Here is a 16,030-nt window from a genome sequence, read left to right on the forward strand (position 1 = left end):
TCAGTTAACTTGTATTTCAAATAAACCTAAAAAATCGAAATTATATGTAACGTAAGATGTATAATACATCCAATAATTTACACAAACGTCGTATCGTCAGCCGTCCGACATGAATTTCAGCCGACTATGGTTATTATAAAAGTCGCTTATTATAAAGTTTTGGCCTGACAAATAAACCATGATAATAAACGAATTGTACTGTACTGCAAATGAGGTGGAAGTATACAAACACGTCGCACCCAGGGTAGTGTTAAAAAATAGAATTTCAAACTTAATACTAAATTCTTTAACGCATGTCTGACTTTCATAAGGGTGATCCTAGTACTAAACAAAAGGAAGAAGAAAGTTCTGATGAGAAACAAAAAGCATCTAAACTTCATAAGGTACCCAGCATTCATAATGAAATACTGAAATGAAAAATTCATTAAATATAAGTATTAAAATCATTTATTAAAAATAAGAAAATGGAAAATGCATTTGAAAATATTGAAATAAAGGAACTGGGTAAAAGTTTTAAAAGTGCAATTATATATTTACATGTACTTTTTTGACGTGAAAATAGTTAACTTTCATTTTCAATTATTCATTTGATACATAATCAACAGCAGGAAAAAGAAAGTACAAAAAAGAGAGTAAGATCCAAGATGTCAGGAATAAAGGGAGTTAACTTCTCCCAATACGTAAGAACCTGCACATTCAGTGTTTACAACAGTGTTTCATATAATTTTGTATTGTGCGATTCTGTTGACTTTTAAGGTTTCAATTAAGCATTCAATTTTGAAGGTGTACTTGCACAAGTTTTGGGACTTGTTATGTTATTATTTGTATGCATGTTTGATTGTCCTGTGAATTAAGGTGTTATATTTATATGATAATGATGGCAAAAATCATTTTCAAACTCAATTTTTAATGATACTTGCCACAGTTATAATTATGTCAATCTGCACGCAGTTTTACTTAAATATTAGCTTAATGTGTGTATTTAATTGGTAGTACTTTCTGTATTTTGAATGCATGTGGTACATATTTCAGTTTAAAAAGTAATAGTACTATCTTATATCTTTCTAAAAAAAAAATCAGTTTCAAAATTTAGATTGAATTTGAATCTAATAATAAATATTTATTGTAATTTATATTTCCATGCATTTGTACACTTTGATAATTTTCAGTTAAGAAAAATGTTTTAATTATGTGCTTGTTGAATAATAATTAGATATAGAAGGGTGAGTAACTGATTTATGCATGATTGCATTTCTGTTTTGTATGCATGACCTGATGTTAGGTATGTACAGGGCTTTCAATAAGGGGAGGCAATAGGTGATTTTTTACGATTTCATTGATCAGAATTTTTTACTTCAAATGTCACACTTTTGGAAATAATTCTAAAGCATCCTCTAATGAAATGAATAAATTCACCTCTTCACTTCAAAATTATTAAAAGCCCTGACATATATTGAAGTGTCTGAACAAAATTGGAATTGTTATAAATACGAGGGTTGTCCAAAAAGTTCGTGGACAAATGCTTAATTTTCTAAATAAAGGCCGCAATGACAAACGTGTACAATAATATCTTATAGCCCGTTGTTTAGTTAATATACAAAAAATTAGAACAGTGGACACTAGTCTATGAACTTTATAGGTGTAAATACTTTGTATGCATATGCAAGCCGCACGGCCCAGTCTGACGTAACGCTAATTTCATGATAACATCAAAAATATTAATTTTGAATTTTTATCACATGTTTATATGGACACACGCTAATATTTTTTTATTATGCCACACTGGCAAGTGTGTGCAGTAATATTTATGTTTAGACCATAATTGATTTAATTTTTAAAATTCAAAACAATATTCAGGATAATTTACGAGCATCATCATTATAAACACTTCCTATACACAGGCTGCACAGCCCAGTCCGATGGCGCTAGATTTATTACAATTATGTCATGAATAGGGATATCCTATTTCCATCAAATAAGAGTGGTTTTCCACTTCATGTAGTGTCTCCAAAATTTTACACACCGTTGAAAAATCTTATACACCAATCACAAATCAATGGACTTAATATATTCCAATAATTTCAAGTTGTTTGAATAAATATTTTGTGTCTGACATCGTTTCAACCATATTAAACCATAACTGTTTGACTGTACGCTGTTCCGTTCGGATGGCCGACTTGCTTTTTTTGTCAATTTTTGAAACATACTTCTTGTGGTTTTCGTTTAATATTCTCACTGTCTATTTAGTAAGCGATGCTAAAGGTATCAGAAAATGACTATAACTGCTTCATTTGTGATACATTTAATTTTCATTAAGCTTTGACTCATTTTATAAATAAATAATCATTTTAATCAGAACACTTATGGCATTTTCACCCTGGTCCGTGCTCACTATCAGCGACCTTTAATGACCACGATTTTTACAAAAATATTAAGTTCAAACAATAAAAACTAAAATTCTGACTTGGATTTTCATAATTAATATTTTGGTATACAATATCTTGAACCATTCATTTTGACAAAAACGCCATAGTCCACAAATTTTTTTGGACAACCCTCGTAATCACTGACAAATATCCAGAAAAATTTTAATGAAAACTTTAATTCTAAAAAAATTATGAAATTATGATCTGCAATTACAGAGTGTGAACCCCAGCGCCATGGCTCATGGCCCCGCCTACCTGCCCTCAGAGGGGATTATCAAGGACGTCATCATCAGAGATGCTGTGTCCGTCTCTAGTTCTGATGGAGAGATGGTTCTACTGCATGAAAAGGTAGGCAAAGTTGAGTTAAATATAGTACTTAACTCACGAGAAAACAGATTAGTGAGTCTTAAAAATTCACTATAATTATTCTTTAAGTTATGTTTGTTTGTACAATGTCAGAGAGTTACAAATGTTTATGACTCAGAAGTTTCAATCTTGTTCAATTTAGGCCATGAGTTTTTAGCTCACCTGTCCGTCTGTCCGTCCGTCTGTCTGTAAACTTTTTACATTTTCGACTTCTTCTCAAGAACCACTGGGCCAATTTTAACTAAACTTGGTACAAAGTATCCTTGGGTAAAGGGGAGTTTAAATTGTTAAAATAAAGGGCCTAGTCCCCTTACAAGGGGAGGTAATCAAGAAAAGACAAAAATAGAGTGGGGGTCATTAAAAAATCTTCTTCTCAAGAACCACTGGTCCAGAAAAGCTGAAACTTATGTGGAAGCATCCTGGGATAGTGTAGATTCTAAATCTTTTCAAATGTTTATGACCCCCGGGGGTAGGGCGGGGCCACAATAGGGAATCCAAGTTTTACATTGAAATATATAGGAAAAATCTTTGAAAATCTTCTTCTCAAGAACCACTGGTCCAGAAAAGCTGAAACTTATGTGGAAGCATCCTGGGATAGTGTAGATTCTAAATTGTTCAAATGTTTATGACCCCCGGGGGTAGGGCGGGGCCACAATAGGGAATCCAAGTTTTACATTGAAATATATAGGAAAAATCTTTGAAAATCTTCTTCTCAAGAACCACTGGACCTGAAAAGCTGAAACTTATGTGGAAGCATCCTGGGGTAGTGTAGATTCTAAATTGTTCAAATGTTTATGACCCCCGGGGGTAGGGCGGGGCCACAATAGGAAATCCAAGTTTTACATTGAAATATATAGGAAAAATCTTTGAAAATCTTCTTCTCAAGAACCACTGGACCTGAAAAGCTGAAACTTATGTGGAAGCATCCTGGGGTAGTGTAGATTCTAAATTGTTCAAATGTTTATGACCCCCGGGGGTAGGGCGGGGCCACAATAGGGAATCCAAGTTTTACATTGAAATATATAGGAAAAATCTTTGAAAATCTTCTTCTCAAGAACCACTGGTCCAGAAAAGCTGAAACTTATGTGGAAGCATCCTGGGATAGTGTAGATTCTAAATTGTTCAAATGTTTATGACCCCCATGGGTAGGGCGGGGCCACAATAGGGAATCCAAGTTTTACATTGAAATATATAGGAAAAATCTTTGAAAATCTTCTCAAGAACCACTGGTCCAGAAAAGCTGAAACTTATGTGGAAGCATCCTGGGGTAGTGTAGATTCTAAATTGTACAAACCATGACCCCCAGGGGTAGGGTGGGGCCACAATAGGTATTACAAGTGGGGAAATCTGGTAAAGAAAAGCATGGCCAAAGTTACTCAGGTGAGCGATGTGGCCCATGGGCCTCTTGTTATAATTATGCTAGGATTAATAGACCGGCATACAGTCATGTTAGAAGAAGGACTAATTTGCTGTAAATGTGAATATTTTTAAAGGATAAAATTTTGCAATTGTCCATGTAAAATTGCGTTCTTGTGGGGGTTATTTTCACAGAAGTTGAAGAATTAACGAAATAGGTTTGGTTGTTTAGTATATGACACCTTTAGTGAAAACTTTCACATGGTGTAATTTTTAATCATTTCAAAGTAACCACAAAATTTTTTCTATGCAAACATTTCCATGTTTACAGTTATTATTCAATGAATAAATCTGAAAGTTAAATGATACACTTCCTATAGTCATGAACTTCATGACTATAGGAAGTGTATCATTTAACTTTCAGATTTTTTTTTTTTTTTTGGGGGGGGGGGGGGGGGGGGTAAAATGTACATGAAAGCAGACTTTTTTTAGTTAACAAAAAACTTTGATTTTCAAGAGTGTAAAATTTTTATTTGGAGGTATTAAATGCCCATTAAGGCAATTTTAGTTAATGTCATATAACACTAAACATTTAAATTCTCATAAATTTAAAAAATCAAAAGTTGAACAAAACATATTTGTGTCAGTAAAGAATATTACCTTATGAAACTTTCAATCTCTTCTTCTGTTCATGGAATACTTAACATACATACATGTATTAAATCCAAAAGATCAAAACATATCTTTTAATAACAGGCTGGTACAGATAAAAGCTGATGGGAAAAATAATTGTAATAAATGGAAATTATGAATTAATTGGCATTGCACCAGTTTAATCTTGACCCTCAATATAATAATTGCATAAAAATTTTAAAACAAGAGCACCGCAAAGCGGATCATCCCCTCACAAAAAGTGTATCATTCTATAAATCAAGACAGCATTTGACCTCGATCCTGAAACAAATTATGTCACCTCTGTTTCACACAGGACTAACCCACAAACAAACACACACACAATTGTGTTACTATATGCCCTCCAACTCCATTGTGAGTGGATAATAAAACGGATTATTTGACTTAAATTTGTGATATGGTTATGGTATAGATATCAATGATAAATACATGTACACAGGAGATTATAACTTTTGCACGAAACGCTGCACGGTTTACATGAAACGCTACACAGTTTGCACGAAACGCTACATGGTTTACACGAAACGCTTTGCACGAAAGGCTGCATGGTTAACACGAAAGCCTGCACGAAACGCTTTGTACACGTTTCTCACACGCTTTGTACACAATTCTTGCACGCTTTGGCCTCGATCTGGATTTTCTATTCGGAATCTCTTGAACTTTATTTAAATGAATAAGTATCACTTTAGATACTTGTACACAATCAGTTTGTTGCTGTAGTATTGTCCAACATAGACATCATTCTCATCATCCACACACACACTACGGGGATACTTTACCCCTTGTTGTTGTGTGAGTAATAGAGACAAGAACTGACCATCCTGATCAAGGAGGTGAACACTGTCACTATCACACATCAGGATGTGACCGAGGACATCAGTACAGATTCCATAGAGATAGAACTCTGACTTCTGACCTGTGTAGGAGAACCTGTGTTGTCCTGATTTATTCACCACCACTATTCCGTTATAGTAGTCTGATGTACAGATGTCTCCATTGATGTTTTCCGTGATGTAGTATGGTGTAATATACAGTCCCTGTCCTTTGTTATCCCTCTGTATGTTCTGTAGTTCTTTTCCTGTCTTGTTGTACCTGGTGACTTTACCAGCCATCCCCACCAGTAAGTCCCCATTGATGTGAGAGGAGTGTATGCTGAGTGGTTCCCAGTCTCCAGTTTTAATGAATTCAGTGATATTATTATCCTGTGTTATCCTATTGATGACTTTCAACTTTCTGTCTGTAAAGATCAGATCCCCATCCTGTGTGACTGTGTGATAACCTTGCATTCCACCATTGGTTTTTATCTTCTGTATCACATTCCCCTGTAGATCTATTTGGATAAGATTACCATCCCAGTCACTGATCCACAGTCTGTCTGATTTATCTAGTGATAGGTGGTATACACGATTAACACTTGGTACCTTGAACTCCCTGACCTTCGTGATAGTCAGAGGCAGATAGAGACAGTTTTTGTTTCTTGTCAGATTTCTTTCTGTCTTCTTTCATTTGTTTATGTGTAGGTTTCATTGCTGTATTGTAGACACTTTCAACAGGTCTTATTTCTCTCTTCTCTGCTTTAGTGTTGGGGACATGTATTTTACCAAGTAGTTTGGTGACATCACTTTTGCTGCATTGACCAGCAGTAAATCGTGGTGTGACTGGTTTTGTTGTTTCTGGTATGGATCGGATCTTTGGTTTCTTCTCAGACATTAATTTCTGGGGTTCTGTAGAGGACAGGCATCTGTGGAGCTCTTTGACAAGCTTATTAAGAAAAGTGATATAAACATCCATGGTCTTGTCTTGGGTATTTAGATCTTCTAAAAGAGATTGCTCTATCTGGTCTAACTGCTTCACATTCTCAGATATGACTGTGTCCACCAGACTTTTCAGGGACTCACCTTCAGTCTTCATGGATATTCTGATATTGTCCATGATGTGTTTGATTTCAACTGCATCTTGTTTTATTTCTTTCAGAAAATCTTGTGATATGGGGAGAAAATACTCATGGATTTTGGAGATTTCTTCTTGGCAAAGCACAGACTTTTCTGCATAGATTGTTTCTAGATCAACAAATATATGACTTTGATGGTCTCCATTTATAGCACTTTTTGAACATACAGGAACTTGGCATTCTTCACAGAACATGTCTATATCTTTAATGGGGTGGATCTTGCATTTCTTCACAGGAAGTTGTCGTTTACGTTTCTGGTAAAGGACCACCTCATGATTCTTGTTGTCCGGACTTTTCAGATGTTCATCTCTGCATTGTTTGCACAATCTTTGATGACAAGGGTTGCAATAAAACTCACAGTTTCTTTCACATTCTTTAATGCCACACTCTAAAAAGTGCTGGGCTCTGGGAGGAATACCCGTTTTAGATAAAGCCATCTGAAAATGACAAAGTTTTAATGTACTCAGTCTGGAAGAAAATGGGCTTACCCCCGGTACTAGGCACTCCAGAAAATGCATTTAATGTGACTTACAAAAGTATTGCAAAACAACTTAAGTATTAAAAAGTTTAAGTAGTTTGTCAAACATCTAGCTAGTAGCATATAATTATATCTGATTTGACATTTTATGAAAAATGTAAAATAGAGTATATGCTAAAAATTTATTACTGCTCTAGAATTTAAATAGAAAGAATTCTAAGCTTGTATTATTTGATTTATTAAATATTTATTCTATAATGAAGCTGGATTTAACAGTCTATAAATGTTTCCCAGTCCCTAAGTAACTGGATATTTAAGTATTATATAAATTAATTCATTGTACATGTAAGGTAAAAAGATTTAAAAAAAAAAAAAAAAAAAGGCTCCAATATTTATTATTTAATACTTACAATATCTGTATTATGATATATAAATATGCCCTTGTCCAACAGCCTCTGGATTGTCAGAGTGAGACATATCAGTCAAGATTTTCAAAACAAGGTCTGTAATTTACTTTCTGGTTAGAGATATAAATACCAGATGTGTGTCAGTGTAAACAAATAAATATTGACATACTGAATACCTGACACTTTAATGGCCCTTAACTGTCCTGACGTGAGGCCACTGTGGCTTATATGATATATAAAATGGATTTTTAATTAGTATATATATATATTTTTAAAATATTCTATCAGAACATGTTGAAAGTCATAAAATTGAATTGATTTTATTGAAGTCATTTTTTTTAATTTTAGTTAAAAAAATATTTTCAGCATTTTAATCACATGCTACATAAAAGAAGTCAAAAATGTCGAATTTCTAGAGAATACCGCTGAAGCTGAGTGTTTATTATTTTGTTCCTGCAAGGTTACCCAGCATTGAACCTCAAATTGTGTTAAAATTTCTTTGTGAGAATCATGAGAATATGAAGGAAACTATTTGAAATTTTATTACTATGTGTTGTTCATTGTATATTGATTTATAGGACATTATGAGAAATAATAATCCAAGAAATGATAAAAGAAGGGGATAAAATCAGTCCAAGGAACATTGAATTTCAGTTAGATATAGTATGCCCTTAGAAATGTTCTTTCTGGAAAATCAAACATTAATATTGTGGCTTGGTCATGAGCCCTTTGGCAAATCATATCAATTTTCTCTCTGTGATTTTCTCAGGTTTGCCTGAATGATGGAGTGGAGGTGTGGTTACAGAGACTGAGAGATTCCGTAGCCAAGACACTGCGGGAGCTGAACATTAGCATCATACAGGACTGTAATAATGGGGTCATGATGGACGAATGGGCATCCAAGGTCAGTGCTGGGCAGGGGGCATAAACCTAGCTGTCTCTGTGCTCAGTCAGGCAACCTAATAATTAATAGCCTCTCTTTTCTTAATTAATTTTGTTAATCTTGTTGTTAATCTTGTTGAGGGCAGAATTATGCTTTCCTTTGAAAGTATTACGATTCAGTTGACCACAGAATTTTTTTCCCTATATGCAGTACCCAGCACAAGTTTGCAGAATAGGAATGCTGTATTACTGGACCAGAGAATGTGATGCAGGGATAGGGGAACTAAAGTACGACCGCAAGGCACTGCAGCATGTACGTACTAAACAGATATCATTACACAAAAAAGGAATCATTTACTCTTTGCCTTAGAGACAAGATTCATTCCAGTTCTATTCAACATTTCTGATTTTTTCCCCCTAAAATATCTTAACTTTTCTGGACATGGTATTTTTATTTGTTATAAAAGGAACAGATTTCTTGAAATTTATTAATTGTAGTCTAGTAGTGGTAATTGTTTTTTGTAGAACACAATGAAGAAGTACCAAGCTTCCACGGCCAAACTGACCACAGTCCTGACTAAAGGGGCATGGAGGACTCTGGAGGACCCCATGTTACCTCTCCACAAAGCCAGGCTGGAGTCCATGATTGCTGTAAAGTTTTAAAATGATCATTTTCTTATTTTGAAATTAAAATAGTCCAAGAAACTTCAATATGAGAAGTTAAGATGATCTGCCATCTGTTGTCATATTGCCATGCAATATTACTTCTGATAGATACAGTCAAATCTTGTTATCTCGAACTCAATTGGACCGAGAAAAATTCCGAGATATCAATTGATTTGAGATACAGAGGGTAAAAAACTTATAGAATAATGGGTTAGGAGTTCAAAATCACTTTGACATATAGCCAAGGTTTTCGAGATATCGATGTTCAAGATACAGAAGTTCAACAGTACTTTGAAACAGACAAATTTTTTTTGTACATTGTAGAATTGTATTTGACTGATCTTGCTAATGACTTTGATAAGAAAAATATTTGCTTCAAATTTTCCAGCAATCCCTTTATTTAAGAGATGTACTAGAGAATATGTGCAACAGAAAGTCCTTGAGAGAGCCAACAGATTTTGAATGGAGGAGGTGTATTAGATGTTACTTTCACCCTGTTGGTAAGGCATTGAACATCTCATTGTTACATAATGTGAAATTAATCTTGAGATTAGGTTTTTGTGATCATTATGACTCTGTCAAAAAGTGCCATATTTAAATCTTTAATGAAGGGTTCTTGCATTTGAGGTTACAGTAAATTACAACTAATCTTTTGACTGCCAAAATGTTAAATGTCACTGTTAAGGGAAAAATCAGAATTGCATAAAAAAGAAAACTATGACATAAATGTTGTACATGTACTGCTACATATCTTTACAATTTGTGCATTGTCAGTTAGTATTTCAATGAATTGAGTATTAGTAATGGAAGACATTATCTCATATTTCTAAAAAGAAATCATTTATAGAAGTAAAATTAGGAAAGAAAAACAAAATTCATATGTCAGATGTTCAACTTTTTTATCTTTTGGAATATCATAAATAAATTTCCTTATCATAAAAAGAATATGTCGTAAAGAATTTTGACAACTGTTTAAAAATGAGTCTGATTTTTTGTATCTTTGATTTAATTAGCTAACGATGAGACTCTAGATAATGAGTCGGTAGATATTAAAACGGAAGCGAGTTTGAGTGACCTCTCAATACGTAAGCAGGATTATTATGGTGAAAAAAAGAAATGGTGTTGGGCAATCATATTATTTCTTAGCTTTTATGTTTCACCTTTTCAAAGTACCCTCAGTTATTAAAGTGCATTTTTATTTTTTTTTTCTTCAACATTTTCTTTATTCTTTTTTTATTTTATATTAATTTTATTTGAAATAAGGATGACAAAATTATAATTTTCACTAGTATTATAATAATCAGCTTTTTGTTCTCCTCCATTTAGATACAGAATCTAACATAAATATATATAGTTACTCCTTTTCAGCTCAATTAGTTTACAGATAAGTCTAATCAATTCCGAGTCACTTTCATTTAATGGAAATTGAGAAAAAAAGTTTAACATGGTTCTCAATTCTTACGCCTTCATTCCAAGAAGCTTACTTAAGTGTAAAGGCAAGCTTTTCATGCTTTGGGGTCAGATTTTAGCAGTTTTGAAGTGTGAACATCAAAGTTGTGATTTCAGAAAAATTGTGCAGGGAAAAATGTATCTTTATAATTCAATCTGCAGCTTCTCCGGGAAAACAAAACACACGAATGAGTTTGAGTGGTAAAAAATGTTTTTGTTCATCTTTGCCAGCAAGTTTGGTGGCTAATTAGATTAATTATTTCCATTTAAAAAAAAAAAAAAGACACATATACAACCCTTATGTTGCAATTGCCCATATTCACCTGTTGTTGATTGTTTACATATTAAACACTAAATGTAATGTTCCTGATTTAAATACCAAATGCTTGTTCACTCTATATGTATATTGTATTTCAATTATTTAACTTTTAATTCTATAGCAGTGTGTTTGATTTTTTTTCCCTATTTTTATCACTTTGACATAAATTGTGGTGGTTTGAAAAAAGCTATGTATTTATTTACAGATGACTTTCTTGTCATACAAATTATTTCCCTTTGCCTGTGTGTAACAGATTTTTTTTCTCACTCTATCATAGCTTTGTAACTTTTCTATAAGTATTTGAAATCTTCACAATTTTTTTTTTTACCATTCCTATATTGGCATTGTATGGGGCAACAAAGAAAACAGGATTACATAATAAATAAGAGCTTAAAGTTTTTTTTTTTTTTTTTTTTTTTTTTTGCCTGGACAAAGTTGTGAAAAGATATACATAACAAATGCTGTTTTAATTGAATTTGCCCCATTTTGATTTTGCCTATTTGTGATGAGGTTGAAGGGGCTAAAAAAAAGAATGGGGGCAAAAATTTTCTTGTATACAATTGTACCTTTAGATTTCACTTGTTAGATATTGTGACAGAAAGATGGTTTTATTATTGAGGAAAAACGATAGCATACACAGATGGACCCAAGATTGACAAGGAGAAATAACTTTTGTATATATGAAAGTCATCGGTTCTGTTTTGCTTACAGTTGAACATAAATCTTTTGATTTTTCTGTTCTCTTTAATCTTGATATTCTTTTAGTTTGTTGACTACAAAATTCAAAAATTAATAAAATCTAACCTCCAAATGTAATATTAAAAGAATGATACTTGTGCTTGCAATAAAACTTTTTGTTAGTAATACACATTTTGTGATATTTATGAAAAAACAAAAGCTTTTAATTTTACTTAATATTTCAAGCTTTTTAACTATAACAAAAAAAATTCTGCTGCATTATAAATTTGTTTTTAACATGAACAAAATAACAAAAAATACTTGAATTTCTGGGTAAATATTAAATCATTTTTAATTCCATTTTTTGGTTTCCATTGCAGAAGATAAACACGAACCGCTCATCTGGATACTAGACACTCCTTATTTCTACGGCAATGAATTCTATGGAACAAACGCAGGAGTGGCCTTAACTCCAGTCACGGAGCGATGCTTTTTGACCATGTCACAGGCTTTGAATAACTACCAAGGAAGTTGTGTGTCAGGGCCTGTGGGGGTTGGCAAGACAGAAACTGTTAAGGGTCTAGCAAATGTTCTGGGACATTACATTGGAACATTCCAGTGTTCCTCCGAGTCAGATACCAGTGCCATGGGCAAGATTGTTCAGGGAACTGCCATGGTAATTGAGTAATGCAGAAACACAATTATTTAAAATGATCGATATTTGGATAGAGAAGAGAAGGGATAGTGAATTATATTTTATGCATTGACATCATGTAATGATAGTATGTGTTTATTTTATATTATAAATTGTACATGTCATACATTTAATCTGTACTCTCTTTTTGATGTGTAGGATGGTTGTTGGTGCTGTTTTGATGAGGTTCAGAGTTTGAATAGACAAGCTATGGCAGTCCTACTGGACCAGATGACTGCAGTTATAAATGCCCTCAGATCCAGACAACCATATGCTACACTCAGTGATGGGCAGGAGGTAAATAATTTTTTTCATGATATATATTGTATAAAGCAAATTTAGATATATATTTTATAACTATTGTCAAATTTCATTATCTCGGACTCGATGAGACTGAGACTGTACTATGTGCATGACATATTCAACACTTTGATGTAATGTTAAATATTTTGCTGCGTTTTGTTTTTTAGGTTTCCATTAAGAAGACCTTTGCTGTCCACATGACCTACAACAAGGAAGCCACACCTCCGGGCTGTAACCTGCCGATTGATGTCAGATCTCTGTTCAGAATGGTCTCCCTTGTCAAGCCCGACTTCAGTCTCATTCTAAAGGCTAAGTGTGCTGCCATGGGATTCAGGGCTCCGACTGTGCTGGGAGCACGACTTAAAGCTCTGGCACAGCTGGCCAAGGATGAATTGTGAGTTTTATGTGTAATCTGGTTTTACAGAAAGTAACACCAGATGATACTTAAATATCTGAAATACAGACCCCAGATGAATATGAGTCAAAAGATTAAATATTCTATGTATTCACTGAAAAATTCTCAAATTGATTTTTTTTTTTTGAATTGGACACATTTTCAATAGAATGTTTGAAAGTTTCATTTTATTGTATGGTAAATCATCTGTTTTTTGTTTGTTTTTGTATTATAGATAAGATTCAAATGAAATAAAGTAAATTAATATTTTATATGATTGTATAGGCCACCAGATTGCCACCATCACTTCAGTGTAGCCACACTTGTGGGGGTTCTGAAGAGGGCCACACAAAAGAGAAAGTTTATCCGAGATGAGAAATCAGTGGACAGACTTGAGGCCAAAGATAGGGAAACTTCACGATCAGACAGTCAGGCCTCCGAGGCCCCATCCAAAGTAGCTAACCCCCAGCAGAGTGTCACAGGTATGCAAAAATAGGCTATTTCTATTTATAGAACTTGTGATCACAATGCATGCTAAAGAGTGGAGAGTGTTTGATTAGGCTCAACTGATAAATTTTCTGAAACTTATAGATATTTAAAAACTGTGATATTGATGTCATAAATATTGATTTAATTTTGAACCCTTATTAAAAATATTTTTAGCCGTATTTCTGTTAACAATATACATGGTGATTTCATTCAAAGTCTTTAAATAACTTGTTAAAAATCTGGCCCATTTTATCGCACACTGAAACAAATTATCTTCAGTAATATTTATAAATTAAATTTTACATTAGAGGTTAATCATGCCTAAATTTTTTAAAAAATTTTATGATAAAATGTATTCATAACAATTGAAAGAGAGTCATATTTTAGGAATTCTGCCAAACCCTTCCTATTACTTTCCCCCTGGAAGGTTAAGTGGTGAGAGAAACTTATCACCATTGAGGAAGTTACTTTGTTCTAGTTCTTTTTTCGCAGTTTCTTGATGTTTTGGAAACATTTTAGATGCATGCTTGCAAAATTAAAAAAAAAAAGGACATTTTTTTAATTATTATTATTTTTTTTATTTTTGAATGCATAAGCTATTTAAGCTACCCAGAATTCTGAAATTCAGAGATTTCCATTTGAGAATATTAAAAGAACTGTGTTTTATTTTTTCAATGTACGTGTTACTAACACAAAATGATTGAATATTTCTCCTCTTTTTAATTGGAACAGTCCAACAATACTTTGCCTCTCTTAATGGTAAGGATAGACTTAGCTCAGTGACAGTTGCTAGAATGTGTTTATCTAATCTAGTTATGGCAGGGCTTTCCTTGTGTATTCAAATGAAGGAGGTCATTTTTAAAACTTAAGCATCTGGAGTTTTGAATTCATTAATCTACATCAGAGTCTAATTATTCATGTTGGCTCTCATGTATCATTATATCACGCATTACTTAAAAAAACTTTCACATTTGATAAACAATTTCTATAAAAATAGTTTTAATATTATGTATCATCAGCATATTGTTTTTTTTTATTAAAAACATCTATTTCAGAGATGTAATTTATTATATAATTAGATTTTGGTTACTTGAGTAGCAGATTTGAATTAATGACATATTTTTTTTATATATAGCACATACAGTATATCTATTTATCACACATTTGTTATTCTGTGTATTTTCACTTCACATGTTCATTATTTTGTTACATGTTAATCTGACTCAATTATTAAATTTAATTTTTATGTAGATTATTGTCATTGTATGCATGTCTAAATTAGAGATTGTACTAGCTGTCAGTGATTTCAATTATAAGTCAAAGCTTGGTCATGAATATTAGTCATGAATATTCAATTGTATAGACATGAATATTCAAATTGCAGTTCCAAACATAGTAATATCTGAGGAACCTGAATCAAGTGAATCGCATGTCGTTCATTTCCGTAGAGGAACCATACATGGTACACATGGTATACACACATAACCTCAACAACAATTCTACGTCTAGTAATTGATACGTCATGAATGTTGTTACTCTATACTCTCTAACAATCTGAACACTCGATCCATTTATAAAGAATTCTGAATTATAAGCATTGATAATGATGTCCTAATGCTTACTTTTGTATTCACTATTTATATTGAAAAACACTAATGATTCAATTATTACCGGTAGATATCTTGCAAATACATGTATCTTTGACAGTGTCAAATGCAATGCTTATTAATAGCTATTTAAATATCTTGATTCTGCATTTAAAAAATAATAATGATAAAAAAAATTCAAATGTTATCAAATAAAGCCTTTTTATACATACTAAGGAGCATCTGACGGTTATGACAACACGTCAGTTCCTCAAGTATTCAATTTAAATGTTTCTCATCCAGTTCAGGTTAAAGGGGTGCTTTATAGCTAATGTCTTGAGATTATGGGATCTTGAATCTGTCATATAACTTACAATTATGTAGTTAAAAAAAATGCACTGGGAAACCTAACAATCAGCTAGCTTTCTTTTGGAAAAAATTTCTGGTGATGGAAATTTCATTTTTTTTTTTTAAATTTCTCAACATTCCAGAATTGTGATTTTTTTCCAAATTTTATTTGCTTCTATACAAAGTATAAATTCAGTCTACCTCAAATAAACTTTAAATCTTAATCATGATATAGAATCTTTATAAATACATATTAAGGTTGTTAAATTTTATATTGTGGAACAATTCTTTGGATTATTTCAGTGGCTGCTAGTGGGATAAAAATGTCCACAGGGGGTATTAACCGTAAATCTGGAACCCCCAACCCACTGACAATGGCAGGGAAATTGGAACATGCCCTGGTAGCCCAAACCATCAAAGAAATCATTGGACCAAGGTTTACTGATCAGGTAGGTTTCATTTTCTAGAAATTTTGAGTAAAACACTGTCCTGTTCAATAAAATGAATAACAAACCAGTCCTATAGATTTTCTCAAAAAATATTTA

The 16,030-nt window shown here is 32.8% G+C and overlaps 1 protein-coding gene and 1 pseudogene across 5 annotated transcripts in view; one reads left to right on the forward strand and one right to left on the reverse strand.

Annotated features, from left to right (window-relative positions):
• The window catches only part of LOC133200593 (uncharacterized), an 89,426-nt gene that overhangs the window by 28,456 nt on the left and 44,940 nt on the right, over nucleotides 1-16,030 (forward strand). For 3 of the 5 annotated variants that reach the window (XM_061336381.1, XM_061336380.1, XM_061336382.1), the window contains exons 29-42: nucleotides 312-383; nucleotides 606-680; nucleotides 2,643-2,774; nucleotides 8,447-8,581; nucleotides 8,771-8,872; nucleotides 9,085-9,210; nucleotides 9,614-9,725; nucleotides 10,239-10,310; nucleotides 12,052-12,347; nucleotides 12,525-12,662; nucleotides 12,836-13,062; nucleotides 13,348-13,544; nucleotides 13,939-13,986; nucleotides 15,789-15,934. In XM_061336381.1, the coding sequence (XP_061192365.1) occupies nucleotides 312-383; nucleotides 606-680; nucleotides 2,643-2,774; nucleotides 8,447-8,581; nucleotides 8,771-8,872; nucleotides 9,085-9,210; nucleotides 9,614-9,725; nucleotides 10,239-10,310; nucleotides 12,052-12,347; nucleotides 12,525-12,662; nucleotides 12,836-13,062; nucleotides 13,348-13,544; nucleotides 13,939-13,986; nucleotides 15,789-15,934 (1,878 nt within the window). The remainder of the gene's footprint in view (nucleotides 1-311; nucleotides 384-605; nucleotides 681-2,642; nucleotides 2,775-8,446; nucleotides 8,582-8,770; nucleotides 8,873-9,084; nucleotides 9,211-9,613; nucleotides 9,726-10,238; nucleotides 10,311-12,051; nucleotides 12,348-12,524; nucleotides 12,663-12,835; nucleotides 13,063-13,347; nucleotides 13,545-13,938; nucleotides 13,987-15,788; nucleotides 15,935-16,030) is intronic. The other 2 variants (XM_061336384.1, XM_061336383.1) reach the window with 2 other exon arrangements.
• LOC133200602 (E3 ubiquitin-protein ligase TRIM36-like) lies at nucleotides 5,522-7,252 on the reverse strand (annotated as a pseudogene).

The sequence above is a fragment of the Saccostrea echinata genome, unplaced genomic scaffold (assembly GCF_033153115.1).
Source record: "Saccostrea echinata isolate AGI-Se365-2 ecotype Australia unplaced genomic scaffold, CSIRO_AGI_Sech_v1 ptg000040l, whole genome shotgun sequence".
In the NCBI taxonomy this organism is placed as follows: Eukaryota; Metazoa; Mollusca; class Bivalvia; order Ostreida; family Ostreidae; genus Saccostrea; species Saccostrea echinata.